Source organism: Ziziphus jujuba, chromosome 2, assembly GCF_031755915.1.
Source record: "Ziziphus jujuba cultivar Dongzao chromosome 2, ASM3175591v1".
Taxonomy (NCBI): Eukaryota; Viridiplantae; Streptophyta; class Magnoliopsida; order Rosales; family Rhamnaceae; genus Ziziphus; species Ziziphus jujuba.
In genome coordinates, this window is record NC_083380.1 from 11,421,339 (window position 1) to 11,445,283 (window position 23,945).

Consider the following 23,945-nt stretch of genomic DNA (forward strand, 5'->3'; position numbering starts at 1 on the left):
GCTATGTTTGTAATGACTGTGAGGGGATATGGATAAACAATATCTTCTAAATAAATTGGTACGTATATTTATTAACTTATATTTTAAGTAATATTTATTTATTCATTATGTGTTTTTTTCTTATGTGTTTTCCACTTTAATTAGGAGAAATGTGCCACGCCAAACCTTAAGAAGGTAAATATTCATTAAATTTTCATTTGCCAAATTACAAATTAATTTATTAATGATTAAGTTTTTATTAATTTATTTTGCATCAGTGCTAACAAATTTTTTTATTTTTCCATATGCAGTATGAGGGCGTAATATCGTCAACACGAGTACATCAACTTCCATCTCAATAAGTATGCATATGTAAAAATATGTCAATGAGATGATATTTAATTATATTGATTATTGTTTTGTTATGAACAAGTATTTATTTTAAATTTTTATATTCTAATTATTTTGGACGAAGCTAGTTTGGGTTTTTCGGTATTATAATTAATTTTATATTTTAATAAATTTTTAAAAATTAAAAAAAAATCTAAAAAAATATAAAAGAAATGGCGGTTTATGACGATAACTAAAAGTCGCCTAAAATATATAACGACATATAATAAGATCAATTTGGCGACTCATAAATTTCGCGACCCTACACAAAATGTCGCTTAAAGAATTCTTCAAATTTTAGCAACATAAATATATTGCTGCATATGTCGCTAAATTGGTAAATGAGTCGCTAAAAATTCATAAATATGCGACTCTTATAATTTGTCGCTAAAACATGAACGGTCGTTAATTTGGAGACACTAAAAAATCGTCGCTAAAAATATACGGGTCGTTAAAAAAGCGATCCACACAATTTGTCGCTAAAACATAATGCGTCGCTACATAGGCGACAAAAAAGGCGTCGCTAAAAATTCATGAGTCGCTAATTTGGAGACACTAAAAAATAGTCGCTAAAAATATATGGTCGTTAAAAGAGAGACTCACATAATTCGTCGCAAAAAAAATAATGCGTCGCTAAATAGGCGACAAAAAAATATATCGCTAAACAAGAATGAGTCGCTATTCAGGAAGAATTTTTAGCGACCTAAGTATTTGGCGACGTATTATGTAAGTGTCGCTAAAAATTTATAGCGACTTTATTATAAAGCGTCACTATTTTATGAGTCGCTATAAGTACATTACTGTATGAGTCGCTAAAAATTAAATGTGCGTCGCGAAAAATTTTTAATAGGCGACTGTTATGATACGTCGCCTGTTATCTTATATATTTCGCGATAGGATATTTGGCGACTCCGTCGAATGCGTCGCTGTTTATTTAGTGTGATGCAGTACTTATGTCGTGTATCAGCTCGATTCTAGTAGTGATGGAAGAGTTGAACAGAAATACCATCATATAACTGAGACTATATTATCACTTTTTCCTCATAGTCACCTACCTTTGTCATATTGGTGGTATGCATGTGCTACTACCACATTCTTAATTAATAGATTCCCAACTAAAATTTTAAATAAAAAATCTCCATATCAAATGCTTTTTAATAACGAATTTGATTTTTCCAAATTAAAGGTTTTTAGCTGTGAATGTTATCATTTTCTCAGGCCGTACAACTCTCAAAAATTCTCTTTTCATTCTGAATTGTGCATTTTTCTTGGGTAGCAGTGAGCTGTCAAAGTTTATCCACAAATAAATTTTACGTTACACCTAATGTTGTGTTTAATGAACACAACTTTCCTTATCAGACAATGCAAACCTCATCTCCAAAATAAACTCATTCTCATAATAATTCTTGTACTCCTGTTAGTCTTCCTTTGCAGGTCCCCACCGCTGATGATGACTCAAGTGTTGGCCCTCTTCCAAGTGTTCCGTGTGGCACTCCCTCACGTAATCTCACTTATGAAGCATTGAAGAGCATTGAAGAGCATTTCGACTCCTGCCTTATCAGGTGGCCCCCACTTGTCCATGCCCACTCCATCTTTACATGTCTCCTCTCATACCACATCCAAGAATATTTCACCTCATGTCTTATCTAGTGGTCCCCACTCATCCATTACCTACTCCCACCTTACATACATCCATTCACGTGAACCCCCTCAAGTTCCCAAGCATAGTTCAACTCATGTCTCCTCACGTGGCCCCCACTCAACCATACCCGCTCCATCTTCACACTGATCTCCACCTTTATCTCATATTCCAATTTTTCCAAATTCTAGTCTACCACATGATGTGTCCTCTCCTACAGTAGTCAATTCTAATCATCGAACAACTCCATCACGTGTCCAACCTCCAGGGCCTAACCATCATTCAATTCACCCAATGCAAACCAGATCCAAATCTGGCATTGTAAAAAAGAAAGCTCTTCAGTGTGATGTCTCTTCCACCATAGAAACTGAACCTAACTCGGCCAACCAAGCTTTGAAGTCTCCTCACTGGCGGCAAGCTATGCTTGAAGAGTATCATGCTTTGCTCAAAAACAATACCTGGTCTCTTGTGCCACCTTCCTCCCGCATGAACATTAGTGGGAATAAATGGGTTTATAAAATCAAGCGTCATCCAGATGGGTCCATACACAGATATAAAGCACGCTTGGTAGCAAAAGGTTTTCATCAGACACCGGGTGTTGATTTTAAAGAGATTTTTAGTCCTGTTATAAAGCCCTCCACCATTAGAATTATTTTATCTTTGGCTGTTTCAAAGGGTTGGGAGGTCAGACAACTTGATATCAACAACGCATTTCTTAAAGGAAAGCTTCAATAAGCTGTGTTCATTACTCAACCAGAAGGATTTGAAGATGGCAAGCATCCTCAATATGTATGTCGTTTACATAAATCCTTATGTGGCTTGAAACAGGCTCCCTGAGCTTGGTTCACTCACTTGCGCCAAACTCTACTCTCATGGGGCTTTCTCAATTTTAAATTGGACACCTCGTTATTCATGCTACACACATCACATGGCTTCTTATGGGTACTCATATATGTTGATGACATCCTCATCACTGGGCTGAATCAACTCATGATAAACAGGTTTGTCTCCAAACTTCACACTACTTTTTCTCTGAAGGACTTGACTGCATTATCTTTTTTTCTTGGCATCAAGGTTCATCGGGATTTTTCTGGCGTGCATCTCTTCCAAACGGGTTACATCACTGATCTATGACATTATTTAAAAATGGAGAATTGTAATCCGAGCCACACTCCTGCTAGCTCGACCGTTCAGCTTAGTCAGTCTGTTGGTGCTCCTTTTCCTGATGTCACCTTGTATCACAGCACGATTGGCACCCTTCAGTATTTAACCAATACTCGACCTGATATTTCTTTCATTGTCAATAAGTTAAGTTAGTTTATGCAGCAACCTAGTGACGTCCATTGGTCTGCTTGCAAACGGCTTATTCGTTATCTGAAGGGTACAATGCATCTTGGACTTCAAATCCGACCATCCACACATCATACTTTGTTTGGTTCTACTGATGTTGATTGGGCGTTGAATATTGATGACCGAAAGTCCACTGGTGCTTACTGCATTTTCTTGGGTGATAATCTCATCTCCTGGTCTTTGAAGAAGCAAACGGCTGTCGCATGACCTAGTACCGAGTCTGAATACCGGGCCCTTTCAAATGGTGGAGCCGAACTTGCATGGATTCAGCACCTTTTAGATGAATTACATGTCCATTTGCCTGCTGTTCCCATCCTATGGTGTGATAATATAGGCACTGGCTATCTTGCTTCCAATCCCGTTTCACATGCTCGGACAAAACACATTGAAATTGCTATTCATTTTGTTCGTGATCGTGTTCTTCAAAACAAGCTTGCAGTTCGCTATGTCCCCTCTTCGGACCAAATAGCAGATGTCTTAACAAGGTTCTAGCTACTGCTCGTGTTCTACAGCTTCGGGCCAAGCTCAACCTAAGCCAGCCCCGGTTTCGCTTGCGGAGGGATATTAGTGCAGATAAACAATCCCAATCTCATGTACATATCTTATTATCCTAGCTGTATCCTTATCTCATGTAAATATTTTATTTACTTAGTTATCAGGTTGTTAGTTCAAAGTCATCAGTCCTCATCCATCATTAACTTTGCTGTATATATAAGCTTGTTGTATTAAATATTTTCAAGATGAAACCCTCTTTCACGCATCGTAGATCCCACTATTTGTTATACATATAACATATATGGGATATTCTATTGTATGAATAGAGCGTAAAAATTAATTTTTTTAAAAAAAAATTAAATTTTTAATACGGTCTGTATTATAAAATTAGTAGTATGTATTATATATATATATATAATTAGTCGTGTGTATATATATATATATATATAGAGAGAGAGAGAGAGAGAGAGTTTGAGTCAAGCATCCAAGTAAGATAAGACTAAGGAGGGTTCTTAAAGACGAGTGCAAAAGACAAATTCTGCTGACAATCTAGGAGTCCAAAAGGGAGACAATGCCCTTAGGACAAGTTTTTCTTACATTAACCTGTGAGTTCATTTCACCGACTATAGGTATCTATGAAAATTCCCCCGGCTGTCGAAAACGGGAATTGGCCACTTTTCCCGAACCCATTCGCCGTAATAAGAAATTAGCAAATTTTTAGATGAGGATAAAGCCATGTGAAAAGTCAATAGTACCACCTGAGGAAGTGGAATGAAGAATCTTGACTATAATACAATCTGCTTTAATTTATTGGTTTACATGAAAATGGTTCAAGAAAAGTAGACCTCATTAATATTTTTTTTTCTAATTTTTAATTTATTGTGGTTGATTAATTTCTAACTAAACCAAAAAATTTGTACTTAAAGTCATTGTGAATATAAAATCATAGTTTTCCATTTTTACAGAAAAATTAAAAATATTTTCACCCTACTTGCTTGATTTTGTGACTACTCTTTTTTTTTTTTTTTTTTTTTTTTTTTTTTGGGGGGGGGGAACAACTCGTGTCTACTTTAATTAACTATAATGTTGCATTTTTTGTTTCTTATATATATGTACTATTGTATATCTAATATTATATAATGGTGGCCCCTAAGCATTTTTCTGGTTTCATAACCCAATATCTTTTTATGAACAATGATGAACCCAAATAATTGTTTCATATTTTGGGCATAAAGTTTTATATATTTATTTTCTTTTTTGCTTAATGAAAGATGTTATTAACCTAATGAGAAGCTACTGAGTTTTTATAATATTTATTTTTATGAGTTATAATATATTTATCAAATTTGTTTATCAAAAATTTGATAAATAATAACGTGACAATATATAAATGATTAATAAATTTTTCATATTCTATAAATATGAAAGGAAAAACTAATTATGTAATATTATATAATTATTTATTAATATTTTAATAAATAAATTTTGATGAATACAAAATTATTGTATTTTTATATCATAACTTTCTTTTTTTTTTTTTTTCCCCTTGTTTTTTGGTTGGTGATATGTATGGATTTCATGCATGTCATTTTAGTCTTCTGGTTTCTAAGTACGGATTTCGGTTTCTAAGTACGGATTTCATACATGTCACTTTGGTTTTTTGTTTTCTTTTGGTAATATTTCTGGTTTATACGTATGGATTTCATGCACGTTACTCACTAAAGAATTTGTCGTCTTTTTCTCCCACCAGACAAACAAAATTATCAATGAAAAGGTTGAGCCCTCTTTCACGCAACGTGGACCCCACCATTTGTTATACATAATATATATATATATATATATATATATAGAGGGAGTCTGAGTTAAGCATCCAAACTCGTCCATATTTTCAAATTCTACAGTACACAATGTCATCGGAATCCGGCAATAACCAGAGACTACAAGGCAAGGTCGCCATAGTCACCGGCGGCGCCAGCGGAATCGGCGAGTCCGTCGCTCGTCTCTTCGCCGATCATGGAGCTCGAATGGTCGTCATCGTCGATATTCAAGACGATTTAGGCAACAAAGTAGCCCAATCCATCGGTGTTCAAAGGTGCACCTTCGTTCACTGCGATGTAACCGATGAGAACCAAGTCAAAACCACCGTGGAGTCAACGGTCCAGAAATTCGGTCAGCTCGATGTCATGTTCAGCAACGCGGGGATTCTCAGCAGCTCCCAACAGACCGTCCTCGATCTCGACCTCTCGGGGTTCGAACGTCTTTTCGCCATCAACGTCTGCGGAATGGCTCTGTGCGTGAAACACGCGGCGCGTGCGATGGTGGAAGGGCGCGTGAGAGGAAGCATAGTATGTACTGCGAGTGTGGCGGCGAAAAACGGTGCAAAAGCATACACAGATTACGTGATGTCGAAGCATGCGGTGCTGGGATTGGTACGTTCGGCGAGTATGCAGCTGGGCGAAAATGGGATCAGAGTCAACAGTGTGTCTCCCAATGGGCTCGCCACACCGCTTACGTGTAAGGGGTTTGGGCTGGAGGCTGCGGAAGTAGAGAAGCTGTACGAGTCGTCTGCCTGTTTAAAAGGTGTTGCTCTGAAAACGCAACACGTGGCGAATGCCGTGCTTTTTCTTGCTTGTGATGAATCCGAGTTCGTCAATGGCGCTGACCTGGCCGTTGATGGAGGGTATGTTGCTTCGCAGTAAGGTTTCCTTGTGCTCGTTTGGTTGGTTGTACCCGTATGGAAGAGATCGTAAATAATATAAACATGGATGGAAAATAAATAAATAAAAATGGATGGAAAATAAAATAATGAAAAACCTAAAGAATTATTATTATTTAACCTGCTCGCATGCTGCCTTGGTGTTTTTCATAAATATAACTGAAACGCAGGGGCACAGCCTACCCTTCGGTCTAAGGGGCGATGGCGCGCGCCCCCCCCCCCCCCCCCCCGGGCGCCCTTTTTAATTTTTCCTTTTAAATATGTGCATTTAAATATATATTTTAGGTTTGAATTTTATATTTCACATATATGGTCTCTTTAAATTTTATTATCTTTCCTTATAAATTAAATATTACTTTTTAAAGTTTGTAATGATCTAGTATTAAAATAATAGTATTAGTCATTATTAAAATAATTGAAAAATTAAGTTAGATAATTAATTGGTTTAACATTTAGAACTAATGATGTACATTAAAATCTTTTAATTTAATGCAAATTAATCAAAACTCAAAAATAAAATACAATTCTAGTTAGTAAGGATTCATTTAAGATTTTTGCTAAAATAAAAAAGAAAAAAAATATTAATTTAAGATACAAATTATTATTTTTTTTAGGCCATAAGATACAAATTAAGTTTCACCCTCGTAATTTAATATAAATTAATCAAATTTGAAAATAAAGTATAATTTAAGATGCCAATTAGCAATAATTTAAGATACAAATTAAGTTTGACCTGTTTAATATTTTAATGCAAAATTAATCAAATCGGAAAACAGTAAAGCCACTTAAGATGAAGCGATATTTTATTGGTCTTTGTATTTATTTACATTTATTTGCATTGAATATTTTATTGGTCTTTGTATTTATTTACATTTATTTATTTTATTTCCTATAAGCTTTTTTTTTTTTTTTCTCAATGAGAATTTTTTCCCTTATTTTATTAATAGTAAGGGCTTTTATTTTATTTTATTTTCCTAAACAGCAGCATGATTTTTTTGCTTCGATATATGAGTCGTCATTTATATCTGTCATACATGAAAGTTACACATTAAAAAAAAAAAAAAAAAAAAGAAAAAGAAAAAAGAGCAAATGGATGGAAAGTGATAGAAGAACAGAGTTCAAAATTACCTATTTATGATTATAAACATGCATAGGCTTTAGCTTATACCAACAATATTATTGTTTTTTCCACTATGCTTGATCCTTCGGTGGATGCATACTTTCCTTTTTTGTCTTTTTTCTTTTTTTTAAGCCAACAGAAGAAACATATTATGCACCAAAAACACAGATATCAATCTGTGTTTAAAATATTACATAAAAATACAGTGTGAGAAGCAACTTGGGTTGCCTAAACAGTGGTACTCATAACCCAAATATTTACATTTTTTTTTTTTTTTAGTACATAATAGAAGGTCCTTTCCTTAAAAATCATCATCAATTTAAAAACTATTTGAATTAGTATACCATTAGTCTATTTTATTAATAATGTTAGAATCCAAATCTAATGCCTTTGTAGCCTTCTCCATCCAAAGCGGAGCCACATTGTGGCCTAAGGCAGTCATAGCCCCTTTTACCCCTGATAAAAAAATTTTACATTTTAAGTATGTTTTTAAAATTTCTATCAATTCAGCTTATGTTATCTAATGTGGCCTCCCAATAAAATAAAATGAATTTCTTTCTTTGGTCCATAATTATGCTATTTTGAAACTTTTATTCATTTTAATAATCCTTTATTAACCTTCCACTAAGCGAAATTCACTAATTAGCGACGCTATTAAATGCGTTAAATGCAATAAACAGATATGCATTTCACAAAGTCACCAAATAAGTCAATTTATGGACTTAAGCAAGCATCCAGATCATGGAACATCAGGTTTGATCAAATTATCAAATCATACTGCTTTGAGAAAAGCCCTGATGAATCATGTGTGTATAAAAAGATTCAAGGTATAGTGGTAGTTTTTCTGATTCTTTACGTAGATGACATTCTATTAATTGGAAACAGTATGAAAGTGTTGTCAGATGTAAAAGGTTAAGAATTTGGGTGAAGCTAACTATATTTTAGGAATCAACTTTTACAACCGGAAGAATAAGGTGTTAGCTCTATCCCAAACTTCCTACATTGACAAAATAGTGACCAAGTTAGGCATGGAAAATTCCAAAAGGAGACTTCTACCCTTTAGACATGGAATTCATCTTTTTAAGGAGCAATCACCAAAAACTCCCGAAGAAAAAGAATTCATGAGTAAGAAATCTTATGCTTTGGCTGTTGGTAGTCTCATTGATGCCATGCTATGTACCAGGCCAGATATCTGCTATGCAGTAGGCGTAGTAAGCTGGTAACAATCCTATCCTGAAGTAGAATACTGGACTGCAGTGAAGCATATTCTCAAGTATTTAAGAAGAACGAGAGATTATATGTTGGTATATTCCAGTGGGAGTCTTAAAACATTTGGTTATACGGACTCTGATTTTCAAAAGGATATTGATTCTAGTAAATCAACATCACGATATGTGTTTACCCAAAATGGGAGAGTCATTTGTTGGAGGAGTGTTAAACAAACTTGTGTTGCTGACTCCACAACTGAAGCTGAATATGTGGCTGCATCTGAAGCTGCAAAGGAAGCGGTATGGCTCAAGAAATTCCTTTTGGATCTTCATGTGATACCAAGTGCAGATCGTCTCATTACCCTTTACTGTGATAATAGTGGGGCTGTAGCACAGTCCAAAGAACCCAGGTCTCACAAAAAGCAGATATACATGTTAAGAAAGTACCATTTGATCCGTGATTTCATTGATAGAGGAGATATAGTGGTTACTAAAATAGCATCTAAGGAGAACCTAGCAGACCATTTTACTAAGACTCTTCCTGAACGAGTGTTTGAGAAGCATGTAAATTGTATGGGTTTTAAAAGGATCCCAGGCTTACTTTAGAGTAAGTGAGAGTTTGTTACATTTATGCTCTAGGAACAAGACTAATTGTAATATCATTTTCTAATTTAATAGTATGAACTTTTTAAATTCTTATGCACACTTTGTTTTACGTATAAGGTACAGATTAATTATGTAGTATATGGTCATATGGATAAGTTCATAGAAGACATGATCATAGGTTTTCATAATTAATGAATTGTCTCACAGTTGTTAAATAAAGTTAGACACTTTATTTAGACTATAATATTTTATGAAATAATCTATCTTGGTTATTATAAAATATTGGAATGATTTATAGTCATTCTGAGAGGATCATGAGAGATTTAATTAAAGATAAATTTCTGTAAAAAGAATTAAATCTCAGGTAATATTGGATATGTTATTTTTCTTAATCCTAAGTATATTGTAAATAGGAAATTAAGTGACTATGCTTCTTTGAATTATCAATAAGTGAGATCTATTATGAACGACCAATATCTTGATAATTTGGAAATTATGGTTCATTTGATTACCAAGTATTTATGAAATATACAACATGGAATTTGTATGAAATATCTTCTTGACATGTTTCAGTACTCGGATATTAATGTCACTGGCCAGTGCATTGGATCCATTAGAGAAACTGATAAGTTAAGAGAATAAATAATTAATTGATGCATAGAAATTATTATCAATTAATTATTGGTATTTTACAAAGGAAAAATATATTTAATATATACATTACTAATTTTAGAGTCCACATCTGGATTTTTGGTGGAGTAGTACCGAATAAGATCAAGGTCCTAGACTTGCTCCTAAGGAAGTGGGAGATTGTTGGATTTATGCTCCAAAAGCAATCTAAACCATTGATTAAGAGACTTAATTAATAGTGGTAGTTGGATCCCCAAGCTAGCTAATAAAGTGACAAAACCCATTCATAGAGACAAGTGTGGCCCATCTGTTGGGCACAATGTAATTAGGAAACCCTGAGAGGCTACGGTTTTGAGTCTATATATAGACTACTTTCTAAAAAGCCTCAAGAGGGAATATTTTCCAGATACTAAAATAATACCTTGTAGCCTTCTTGTTTCTAGTAATTGGGTGTGTCCACACACAGATCCGTCGCTATTAGAATAGCTTGGAAGATTCAACGAAAAATATTAGTAAAATTTATATGGGTAATGACATAATTCATCGCATATTTTATTCAATCGTGATTAGGCTTCCACTGTATGTATGATACCAGCAAACAGAGTTCATAATTACCTATTTATAATTATAAACATGTATAGGCTATAGCTTATAGCAACAATATTATTGTTTTTTCCACTATGCTTGATCCTTTGGTGGATGCATACTTTCCCTTTTTTTTTTTTTTTTTTTTTAGCCAACAGAAGAAGCATATTATGCACCAAAAACACAGATATCAATCTGCGTTAAAATTTTTACATAAAATACAGTGTAAGAAGCAACTTGGGTTGCCTAAACGGTGGTACTCATAACCCAAATATTTACATTTTTTTTTAAGTACATAATAGAAGGTCCTTTCCATAAAAATCATCATCAATTTAAAAACTATTTGAATCAGTATACCATTAGTCTATTTATTAATAATGTTAGAATCGAAATCTAACTCCTTTGTAGCCTTCTCCATCCAAAGTGGAGCCACATTGTGGCCTAAGGTGGTCAAAGCCCCTTTTACCCCTGATAAAAAATTTTACATTTTAGGTATGTTTTTAAAATTTCTATCAATTCAGCTTATGTTATCTAATGTGGCCTCCCAATAAAATAAAATAAATTTCTTTCTTTGGTCCATAATTATGCCATTTTGAAACTTTTATTCATTTTAATAATCCTTTATTATCCTTCCACTACGCGAAATTCACTGATTAGCGACGCTATTAAATGCGTTAAATGCAATAAACAGAGATGCATTTCACAAAGTCACCAAATATCCAGTCGCTAAAAACATTATACCAATAGCGATGCAGAAATAAAAGTCGCCTAATGTGGACTAAACAGCGATGCAGTACAAAAACAAGTCGCTAAATGTAAAGAGACTTGTGACACTAAACATAGAGGAATCCGCGACTAACTCTCTACGTCGCTAATTTTTACGTCTATACTGCATCGCTATTTTATGTAAATTCATACATCGCTAATATGGAAGAAACAGTGACTTTACATTTTATGCGTCGCTAATTGTTAGAAATTTTAGGGAGTTATTATAATTCATCACTGTTTTATGTTAATATATGCGTCGCTAAATTGTAGAATTTTTAGCGACTTGTGTAGTTATACGTCGCTGTTTACTTATAACTACGTGTCACTAATTTCATATATGTTTAACCTTTAGCGACTCGTTGTTTTGCGTTGCTATATATTTAAATAAAAGCGTCACTAAAAACAGGGACGCAAGTCTAGAGCATCGCTAAAGGTCGAAAATGATGACCATGTTGTTATTATGCGTCGCTAAAGGTCGCAAATGGCGACAATGTTGTTATTATGGGTCGCTAAAGGTTGAAAATGGCGACCATGTTGTTATTATGCGTCGCTAAAGGTCGAAAATGGCAACAATGTTGTTATTATGCGTCGCTACAAGTCTTTTTATCGTTAATTTTCTTCTTGTACGTCACCATTGCTTTTTTTTAATTGATAAAATTTATTGAAAAATAATAAATACAAAAAATTAAAATTAGCTTCATTCAAAATAATTAGAATACAAAAATTGAACGTAAACATTTTCATAAAAAAATAATTATCAAATAAATTAAATAGTATCTCATGAAATATTTTTACAATTCGGTAAACTATTGTATATGCAAAAGCAAAAGCAATATTAACTAAATCTCCATGAATTGCATATTCATTGAGATGGAAGTTGTCATTCCCTTGTTGACGATATTACACACCCTTATACTGTATATGAAAAAATTAATAAATTTATAAACACTTATACAAAATAAATATATATTAATTATTAAAAAGTAATAATTTAGTAGATGAAAATTTAAAGAATATTATCGTTGTTCTTATGAAAGCGAATAAAAAAATTAATTAAATGGATAATAATAAATGTCATAAATATTACTTAAAACCTATAAATAAATCTACGTACTAATTTATTTAGAAGGTATTTGTTATCCATATTCCCTCATAATCGTTACGAACACAGTCACTCTCATATTCATCCTTATTATCATTTTCATCAACACTTAGCAACTGTATGACGAATGGGTTATGAGTCATTGTAGTATCGTCAAGAACATCTTCTTCAACAAAAGTACGATGTTGTGGTGGAGTTGAAACAACAGACCATCTTGAAGATCTTCAACATAAACAATGTCAAACAATATCACAAATAAAATATCTACAAAAACAAGATTAAGGAAACCCAACGAACCTAACCTAAGGTTAAAATGAAGGGAAAAAAAAAAAAAAAAAAAAAAAAACCTCAACCCACCACATGTCACCACCAACCACAAAGAAAAAAGAAACTCACCTAAATGATGGAGACGAAGAAACAAGAAACCCAGCTAACCACGAGGGTGAAACAGAGAAATCTAGCTTCCCGACAAAAACGTAGGCAAATGAAAAATGAAACTCGAAATATCCCACTCTTCATGTCTCTCTTAGATTGCTTCCAAATATAACATTTATTAGGTAATATACTTGATGTAGTTTTAGAAAAGAAAAAGAATTCAAAGGAGTGCACAAAAATTTTAAAAGGCGCCAAAAAATTTCAGAACAGGTGCGTAAAATTTTAAAATCCTTTTTAAGATGTTTTTTTTCTTTTTAAAATTAAGAGAACAAGTGACTCATTTACATTCTAAAGCTTCGCTTGTTCCATCAATGTCTTTTTTTTTTTTAATTAGTTTTTTATTCTTCATCTAAAAATAAATACTGAAAATATTGTTTATATATGTGAAACAAAATTACCAAAGTGGTAATGTAATTATTTTGTTTTCCAAGTACAGTTTATTTATTTTAAAATTATGTTCTAAGTTTTATTTTTTGTTCTTTCATTTGATGGAACAGTCGATGCATAAAAAGCAAAAAGAGTCACCAGATACTTTTTTTTTTCGTTTTTTAATAGTTATTAATTTGCTTTTGAAGTATAGTTTATTTGTTTTTAAAAATTTCAAGTAGAAAAAAAAATATATATATATATATATATTTTTTTTTTTGAATTAAGAGAACAGGCGACACAATTACAATTAAAAGCGATGCCTTTTCTCTCAATTTTATTTTTTTTTCTTTGGTTATTTTTTTATTTTTCATCTACAAATAAACATTGAAAATAGTTAAAGAATAAAAGTATAAAAAAATAGTTAAAGAATAAAAATCAGAAAAAAAAAAAAAAAAGGAACAGGCGACACATTCGTAAAACATTGCGTTTCCTGTTCTCTTTTTTAAATAACAAAAATACTACTTAAAATACTTGGAAATTTAATAAGAAAGTAATATGTACTTGAAAAACAAAAATAATTAATATTGTATTATATTTGAATCATACTTTATTAACTCTCTATTAAAATTTTTAAAATAATTAAATTTATCATAATATTTTTATTTTCTATCTATTAAATATATATTTACCATTTATGAAATTATTAATTTTAAAATAATAAAATTATTATATGAGTTAATATTTCATTTATTTGAAATATTAGATTCTTATGCCAATATTTATTTGAATTTTATTGTCTATAAATTATTTTGTATGAATTTATCTATCAAATAATCCTAATTTGACAAAATTAAAAAGTAACTTTCAAATTGAAAAAGAAAAACTTCTCTAAAGGCTGGAATAGGCGACACTTTTCTGAGGTTATAATTTCCAGATTCGTCCCTAAATATAGGAATAGGCGACGCATTTTGAAAAAAGAGTCGCTAAATGCGATAAAAGGTGACACATTTTTTAAAAAAAATCTTTTATTAGTTTTTAAACATAAAAAAAGTTTTTTAAATAATTTTTCATTACCTTTTTAATATAAAAAAGCTTTTTAAATAATTTTTGAAGTCTTGAATGACATAATTATTGAGAAGAAATCTCTTAAAAATAATTTTTGTTTATAAAATTATTTTTATAACCAAATATAATTGATATATTATTAATTTATACATTATGTCATTGAAGTTTAATAAGTAACTTATTAAAGAAACACAAATAAATTAAAAAAATTACTTAATAATTTTGCCTTATATTTCTATCTATTAAAATTTTCAAAATAATTAAATTTATCACATTTTTATTTCCTATCGATTAAATATGTATTAACTATTTATGAAATTATTAATTTTAAAATAATAAAATTATTATATGAGGAAACAAAGAGACGCAATCAAGGGGAATTGCGTCGTCTATTCCAATTTTGTTTTTTAATTTGTTCTCCCTTTTTAAAAAAAAACAATTTAAAGAATTGAAAATTTAAATAGAAAATGAACTACACTTAAGAAAAAAAATAATTAGAGAACAATAATAAAAATAATCATATCAAGCAACAGGCAACACAATAAGGGGGAATTGCGTCGCCTGTTCTAATTTTTTTTTTTTTTAATTTGTTCCCCTTTTTTATAAAAAAATAAAATTTAACAAATACAAATTTAAACAGAAAATAAAATGTACTTGACAAATAAAATAATTAGGGAATAACAATAAAAATAATCATAAAAGTCAATAGGCGACGTAATCAATGGGAATTGCTTCACCTGTTCCAGTTTTTTGTTAATTTGTTTCCTTTTAAAAAAAAAATACAATTTAAAGACTTACAAATTTATATAGAAAATAAACTCTACTTGGGAAACAAAAAAATTAGAGAGCGACAATAAAAATAATTATAAAAGGGAACAAGCGACTCAATCAGGGAAAATAGCATTGCCTGTTCCATTTTTTTTAATTTGTTCCCCACTTTTTTAAAAAACCAAAATACAATTTAAAGATTTGCAAATTTAAACAAAAAATAAATTGTACTTGTGAAACAAAATAATTAGAGAACAACAATAAAAATAATCATATTAGGCAACAAGAGACGCAATCAGGGGGAATTGAGTCGCCTGTTCCAATTTTTTTTTTTAATTTGTTTCCTTTTTTTCTAAAAACAAAAATACAATTTAAAAAGACTTGCAAATTTAAACTGAAAATAAATTGTACTTGACAAACAAAATAATTAGAAAACAACAATAAAAATAATCATAAAACGCAATAGGCGACGCAATCAATGGGAATTGCATCGCCTATTCCAATTTTTTTTTAATTTGTTTTCTTTTTTAAAAAAAAAATACAATTTAAAAACTTATAAATTTACCCAGAAAATAAACTTTACTTGAAAAACAAAAAAATTAGAGAGCGACGGTAAAAATAATTTATAAAAGGGAACAGACAACGCAATCAGGGGTAATTGTGTTGCCTGTTTCCTTTTTTTTAAGAATAAAAATACAATTTAAAGACCTGCAAATTTAAACAGAAAATAAACTATACTTGAGAAACAAAATAATTAAAGAATAATAATAAAAATAATCATAAAAGTCAACCGGCGACGCAATAAAGGGTAATTGCATAACCTATTCCCATTTTTCTTTAATTTGTTCCCCTTTTTTTGAAAAAATAAAAATACAATTTAAAGACTTGCAAATTATTTAAGAAAAAATAATATTCCTTCACATATTAAAAAATATTTTCAGTATTTATTTGTACATAAATTAAATATGTAAAATAATTAAATGACAAATGGAAATGATGTAACAGGCGACATTGTTTTAATTAAATACGTCGTCGTTAACAAAAAATGTTTATGAGATTGGCAATGTAAAGTAAAGATATGGCAACTCTTTTTCAGTAAATGTGTCACCTAAAATATCTGCAGACTCTTTATGCTATTAATGCATCGCCTGTTCCCTCAAAATAAAGGGAAAGAATACTTTATTAGGATTGCAACTTGTAATATCGAATAAACTATCATTGAAACATAATCAAATAACTAATAAAATAAAATAAAACAATGAATAAAACAACAAAAGACGAAGCTGTTGAGTCATATATTCAGCAATGCAGAAAATCAGGATCGCTTATTTTTGTTTTTAGCGACCTTCAATTCATTTTATTTCTTAGCGTCGCTAATTTTATGTCGCCAGATCTCAATTTTTTTTGTATTTAACAACACCTTAGAAAGTGCATCGCTTATTGTCTTATTAAGCGACGTTTATCGCTCTTTTTTTATTACGTCGCAAATTTGGTATCGCTATTTTCACGTAGTGTTCTGTGGGTACCAATTAACTTCTTAAATTAAAATATTACTTTAAATAGTTTGTAATTTTATAATTTCTAAACCTAATCTTTTTTGCATATTTTTTAAAAAGAAATCTATTAGCCATTAATCTAAACAAACTACATTGCTTTCATCACATTGACATCCTATACAATTTATAGTTAAAACACAATAAACAAATTAAAATATGCAAACAAGAATTATGTAGCTCTATTTTAATATTGCTATTTTTTTTTTTAAGTGAATAGCATACATATATATATATATGAATTGCATATATTTTACTTATTAATATTCAATAATTAAAAATATTATTAATTTTTCAATAATATTACAGCTATCAAAATGTTAACCAAATAATATAATAATAATTTATTTAATTTTTTAATTATTTATAAATATATCAATTAATAATATTTTAATATATATTATTTAATAAATATGATAAATAAATATAATAAAATAATATTTTAATATATATTATTTAATAAATATGATAAATAAATATAATAAACATTTTAATATTTATAATATTATTATAATTTTTTTACAGAACTCCAATTTTCTGTAATTGGTTTATAAATGTTTTCATAAGATTTGAAATAATTTGTCATAACCCATCAATTCCCACATGTGACCCAACGTGCCCACCCTCAAATTTTATTTTTTCTTCTTTTTATAATATTTTAATATTCTATGTTATGCTTATTGGCATTTTGACCTTATTAGAATAGAAATCTACAATTATGCCGCTCACACCGTCATACGTTTACTGTTGTCCAAATTTTTATTTTTATTTTTTTTTCCTTTTCCCTTTTCATTTCTTTTCTTGATTTTAATATTTTTTTTTCTTCACTTACATATATATATATATATATATATATGGAAATTAGTTTATCTACAACTTATCTCCAACTGAAAATATTTTATATAAATATAATACTTAAATACAAGTTCGTTGTAATATAAAATATAATTTAAACAACAATACATATATATATATATATATATATATAGAGAGAGAGAGAGAGAGAGAGAGAGAGAGAGAGAGAGAGTCTGAGTCCAGCAGCCAAACTCGTCCATATTTTTTCAAATTCTAAAGTACACAATGTCATCGGAATCCGGAGCCGGCAACAACCAGAGACTACAAGGCAAGGTCGCCATAGTCACCGGTGGCGCCAGCGGAATCGGCGAGTCCGTCGCTCGTCTCTTCGCCGATCATGGAGCTCGGATGGTCGTCATCGTCGATGTTCAAGACGATTTAGGCAACAAAGTAGCCGAATCCATCGGCATCCAAAGGTGCACCTTCGTTCACTGCGATGTAACCGATGAGAACCAAGTCAAAACCACCGTGAAGTCAACGGTCCAGAAATTCGGTCAGCTAGACGTCATGTTCAGCAACGCCGGGATTCCCAGCAGCTCCCAACAGACCGTCCTCGATCTCGACCTCTCGGAGTTCGACCGTCTTTTCGCCATCAACGTCCGCGGAATGGCTCTGTGCGTGAAGCACGCGGCGCGTGCGATGGTCGAAGGGCGAGTGAGGGGAAGCATAGTGTGTACTGCGAGTGTGGCGGCGAAAAACGGTGGAAAAGCATACACAGATTACGTGATGTCGAAGCATGCGGGGCTGGGATTGGTACGTTCGGCGAGTATGCAGCTGGGCGCATATGGTATCAGAGTCAACAGTGTGTCTCCCAATGGGCTCGCCACACCGCTCGCGTGTAAGGGGCTTGGGCTGGATGCTGCGGAAGTAGAGAAGCTGTTCGAGCCGTTTGCCTGTTTAAAAGGTGTTGCTCTGAAAACGGGACACGTGGCTGATGCCGTGCTGTTTCTTGCCAGTGATGAATCCGAGTTCGTCACCGGCGCTGACCTGGCCGTTGATGGAGGGTTTGTTTCTGCGTAGTTAGGTTTCTTTGTGCCTTTTGTTTCTTTTTGTTTTTTTTTTTTCCCCCCAAAATTTGTGTTGGATTTAGTTTTTTTTTTTTTTTTTTTTTTTTTTTTTTGGGGGGTAAATTGTGTTGGATTTAGTTAGTGCCGTGCGGTTGGTTGTACTTGCACCCGTATGGAAGACATCGTGAACGATATAAACATGGATGCAAAATAATAAAATAAAATAATAACCTTCGGTCTAAGGGGCGATGTCCCCCTGCCCTTTTTAATTTTTCCTTTTAAATATCTGCATTTAAATATATTTTAGGTTTGAATTTTATATTTTACATATATGGTTTTTTTTAATTTTATTATCTTTCCTTATAAATTAAATAATACTTTTTAAAGTTTGTAATGATCTAGCATATATATATATATATATATATATATAAGAGTTTATAATTATCTATTAGTCATTATTAAAATAATTGAAATATTAAGTTAGATAAATAATTGGTTTAACATTTAGACATAGATTACTAATAACGTACATTAAAATCTTTTATCCTATCGTTAAAAAACAATTGATCTCTTATCCTAAGTAAAACTTTTTACAGTGTGAGATTATGAATTAATGTTTTACCATTACATTAACAATTAAAAAAAAAAATTTCTCTTACTCTCCTTGTTTCATTTATTTCAAAGAAATTGAAATATGTATATGAAGTACGCGTGTAGATTTAAATTATTTTATAAATAAGTTATTTCAAATATTATCTCTTAATAAATAATAATTTAGTTTTTATCCCCCCTACCCTAACATTCTAGCTCCCCTAGAAAGGTGTTATTTATTGGAAAAGGTTTGGTTTAATTTATAATTTTAATAATCAAATTGCTTTATCACCATTTTAATAAAAATATTCTGGATATTAATTTTTTTCCCTTTTAATTAGGAAAATATATTTGTCTTGCTTTATATTTAACGTAATTGCATATAACTGATTCGCGTAAATTTGAAAGTACAAATTAAGTTTGTTTTTTAATTTAATGCAAATAAAATAAATTTCGAAGTAAGTCTACTTGTATACTAATTCGCAATGAAGTATAAATAAAGTTCCATTCCTCTTAATTTAATGTAAATTAATCAACATTCAAAATAAAGTACAATTCTTGTTAGTAATCATTAATTTAAGATTTTTGCCAAAATAAAAAAGAAAAAACATTAGTTTAAGATACAAATTAAGTTTTTTTTTTACTTTAATTTAAGATACAAATTATTATTTTTTTAGGCCAACAGATACAAATTGAGTTTGACCCTTGTAATTTAATGTAAATTAATCAAATTTGAAAATAAATTATAATTTAAGATGCCAATTGCAATAATTTAAGATTAATTAAGTTTGACCTTTCTAATATTTTATACAAAATTAGTCAAATCGGAAAACAATAGTACCACATAATGATGCAGCGTTATTTTGTTATTTTATTGGTTTGTTTTTTTATTTGTTCATTCATCAATACCTAAATTACATATATTTGTCAATCAAATGACATATCATCTTTACCATATTATTTGTTAAATCCTTAAACTTTTTAATACCTATAATATTATGGATTTGTAAAAATAAGATCCGATTTCAATTAATTAGCGTTAATTTAGGATTCAAATTAAGTAATACATATGCTTTTTTTTTTTTAATGAAATATATATGCCTTTTATTTTGGTAAGTTATATGTACGTCGATCGACCAATATCTTAATTATATGAGTACAACTATATGTCATCAATGGTGATTGTCACCATTCTACAAGCAGTGTATCAAATGTTTTTGTAGTTTTTATATATACATGAGATCCACTGTTTGTAAATTATTTTTACTTATATATATATATATGGAATCCACTGCCACATAGAATGGTGAAAATCACTACTGGTGATAAACATTATTTTTCTAATTATATTTATATTGCAATCAAATGTTTTATTTCCTTATAAGCTTTTTTTTCCCCTTGGTGAGAATTTTTTTTCCTTATTCTATTAATAGTAAGGGTTTTATTTTATTTTATTTTCCTAAACAGTAGCATGATTTTTTTGCTTTGATATATGAGTTCGTCATTTATATCTTTCATTCATGAAAGTTACGCATTAAAAAAAATAATAATAATAAAAAAAAAGAGCAAATGCATGGAAAGTGATAGAAGAACAGAGTTCAAATTTACCTACTTATGATTATAAACATGTATGGGCTTTAGCTTGTAGCCACAGATATTATTGTTTCTTCCATTATGCTTGATCCTTCCGTGGATGCATATTTTGTACTTTTCTGAAAAAGCTTTTTTTTTTTTTTTTTTAACTTGTATGGAAACGAAATAAATATTTAATGCAGTTTTTTTTATTTACAATCAAATATTTATTAACTTTTTAATAATTTTTTTTTCAAAAAAAATTATTGTACAAAGCTCTATAAATTAAAACTTTACTTTCATCAGCTATACCGAACGGACCTTATGATATTAAAATCTAACATAAAGCTAATTCACCCTTAATATTAATATATATATATATATATTATTATTATTAGAACATTATCCAACCAAAACTTATAACCTTTATAGAGTCACACTCAAATCAGAATGATTTGATAATTTTAACATTAAACTCTTTTTATTAGTTGTTAATTCATGTAAAAGGATGAAATTAATATATACTAAAAACATATTTAGTGAAAACAAATCCTGTTGGAGTTCAGTAATTAATAAATATGATTTCAAATATCAATTTTTAATGTAATTCAAAAATAAAAAGTAAAATTCTGATATTAATTATAATACTAAATATCTCATTTGAACAGAATCCATATATATATAGGAGGATTTTCTGGTCAGAACCGTCCGGATAGAGTTGCGTGTGGACTAGGAACAAAGCCGATCCGAAGCCGATGTTTTTAGAAAATTCGATGTTTTTTCCTCATGTAGCGTCTACTTTTTCTCTGAGTGAAAAATCGATATTTTTTTCTTGTGTAGCATCGGTTTTTCTCTGGTTCGCATGCGTTTCCATTCGGATGGTCTTGACTGTAAAAGAATTCTATAAAAATTATTTTATTAAGGTTAGTTCTAGGCTAGGCGTTGAGTATCAGCTCCATACCTAGTTGGAGACTTGGTACTTTTGAACCCAATACTCTTTCCACACTCATGGGTACGTGAACTAAGTGGATAATATTATCATTTTTAATGTCTAATAAATTCTAACTAACATTTATATTAAACAAAATATACGTAAGTAAATAGAAAATTAGAAAAATGAAGAAAGATTGCATTACCAAATTAAACATTAAACCTTTTGTTCTTGCTTTTTGTAAGTGTATTTTCAAAATAGAGAAAAAAATATTTTTTTATTATTTTGGAAAAATAATAGACATTTGACAATCTAGGATCTCATGCTGGCTATGGTGCTCTTAGGTGTTTAACTCATTCAGAGAGTATTCAACCGGAAAAGGCAAAAAATAACTCATTCAGACAGTAATGGGTGTACAACCTATTCAAGCGCTTCCTGTCCATTTTGGTGGTTTCAGACCCCAATCCATTCAAGCAGTCCTCGATCATTGGGGGCCATTTAGGTGTTTCTGAGCCGGGCTCGTTTAGACTACTTGGGCCTAAATCCTGTTCGAACGATCCAGGGCCTTGATCTCCTTGGGTGATACTAAAGTGATGGTTGGGATACCATTTCGCTATGTTAAAATTGTTTCAAAATAGGGGAAAACAACAAAATATTGTTTCGTTATTTTTATTTTTTTATTGTTTTTGTTTTCAAAAACTGATCTTAGAATACAAAAACCCAAACGTCCTATGCATGTTTTAAAGAATAATTTTCTATTTTTGAAAACAAAAAATCTGGCCAAACAGCCCTCTAGTTTTCTCTACTTTAGTTTTGAATATTTGAAAATATTGAAAGTGTTATAAAAGTGTCCCGTTTGTATTGTGTGATAATAATAGCCATACCTAAGATTTCTTAGCGATTTTGCCTTTCTTGTTTTAGCATTTATATCTCCTAAATTATTAAGCTTTTGAACTTCCTTCATATATATATATATATATATATATATATATATTATAGGATTTTGGTTGTTAAATTTTAATTTTTTTTTAATATTTTGGTCCTTTAATCATTTTTTCTCACTATTTAATTGTTCTAAAGCATGTAATGTACTTATCGTAATAATAAAATAACAAAATTACATAACCAAACAATTTCAAAAGATTCATACATGTTACATGGAGTGCATTGCATGCTTTAAAATTGCTACAAAAAATATATAATATTATTAAAAAATCAAATTGCAAAAAAAAAAAAACAAAAAAAACAAAACAAAAAACCCCCACGTTTAAGGATCAAAGCACCAAAAAAATAATCAGGGGCCATAATTAAAAGGTATAAGTGCTAACTACTCTTTATTAATTTTATTAACATTATATAAAATAACTAAATGCTATTGAGTTATAAACAGAAAATGATTTGTTAAAAAGAATATGGTACTTGGTTATCCTTCTGGACCTTTTTAATAATTAACTTACAAAACGTAATACAGAATGAAAGAATAAAAAGGAAAGGCTTGATTGGCACCTTTTCTTCCATTGCCAAGTAGCCAAAACCATATGGTTTGCATCGCCATGGAGTGTTAGATGGGATCACCAAGCAGATTCAACTCTTCAGGAGAAGCTAAGGGTATTAGCCAACCCGATTGGTAGTCTCTCTATCCACGCAAGTGACAAACAAGAATTCTTCATTTATGCATGCATCATCCTTGACCATCTTTGGAGACTAAGAAATAACGTTTTACATGATAACAAGCCTTTTACCCTCGAGGCATCCATGGACATTCTGAAAATTAGATTTAAAGAGGCAAAAAGCATTATTGCAAAGGAGAGTATTGACGCAGCAGCAAACCCTACCCTACCCAACAAGATGATATGGCAGAAACCTCCTTCACATTTTATCAAAATCAACTCAGATGCCGCCGGCATGATTGGTGTCATCGCGCGAAACCAGCAGGGGAAAGTGCTAAAAATCAAAGCCATTCGATTGCATTCAGATAATCCTGAGGTAGCAGAAGCGTATGGAGTTCTCCAGAGCATGTTAATGGCCATAGAGGAAGGCTGGACAAGAGTGATATGCGAAACTGATGCCAGAAATATAATAATTGTTATAATTGATTTAAAAATATATATTAAATATTATTTTATATATTAGATGAAGAAGAAACAGACTAAGTGTAAGTGGTTTTTTAGTTCTTACAAAATAGTATCTTTTAATATATATATATTTAGT

General features: G+C 30.7%; 2 protein-coding genes and 1 long non-coding RNA gene across 3 annotated transcripts; all 3 read left to right on the top strand.

Annotated features, from left to right (window-relative positions):
- The first annotated feature begins 2,220 nt into the window (after window positions 1-2,220).
- On the top strand, window positions 2,221-4,104 carry LOC125422299 (uncharacterized). Its single transcript, XR_007240748.2, has 2 exons — window positions 2,221-3,009; window positions 3,083-4,104. It is a non-coding gene; the product is annotated as an uncharacterized LOC125422299 (long non-coding RNA).
- Window positions 4,105-5,712: 1,608 nt separating this feature from the next.
- Window positions 5,713-6,689, top strand: LOC107418366 ((-)-isopiperitenol/(-)-carveol dehydrogenase, mitochondrial-like). Its single transcript, XM_048473149.2, has one exon. It carries the CDS (start codon window positions 5,761-5,763, stop codon window positions 6,550-6,552), a length of 792 nt encoding a protein of 263 aa, XP_048329106.1. The 5' UTR covers window positions 5,713-5,760; the 3' UTR covers window positions 6,553-6,689.
- An 11,123-nt stretch (window positions 6,690-17,812) lies between these two features.
- LOC107418370 ((+)-cis,trans-nepetalactol synthase NEPS2-like) lies at window positions 17,813-18,653 on the top strand. The gene has a single exon (XM_025074132.3). It carries the CDS (start codon window positions 17,859-17,861, stop codon window positions 18,651-18,653), a length of 795 nt encoding a protein of 264 aa, XP_024929900.2. The 5' UTR covers window positions 17,813-17,858.
- The last annotated feature ends 5,292 nt before the right edge of the window (window positions 18,654-23,945 follow it).

Bases quoted from the DNA above. Each gene is read 5' to 3' on its own strand.
- LOC107418366 (XM_048473149.2), top strand. From the start codon at position 5,761: ATGTCATCGGAATCCGGCAATAACCAGAGACTACAAGGCAAGGTCGCC.
- LOC107418370 (XM_025074132.3), top strand. From the start codon at position 17,859: ATGTCATCGGAATCCGGAGCCGGCAACAACCAGAGACTACAAGGCAAG.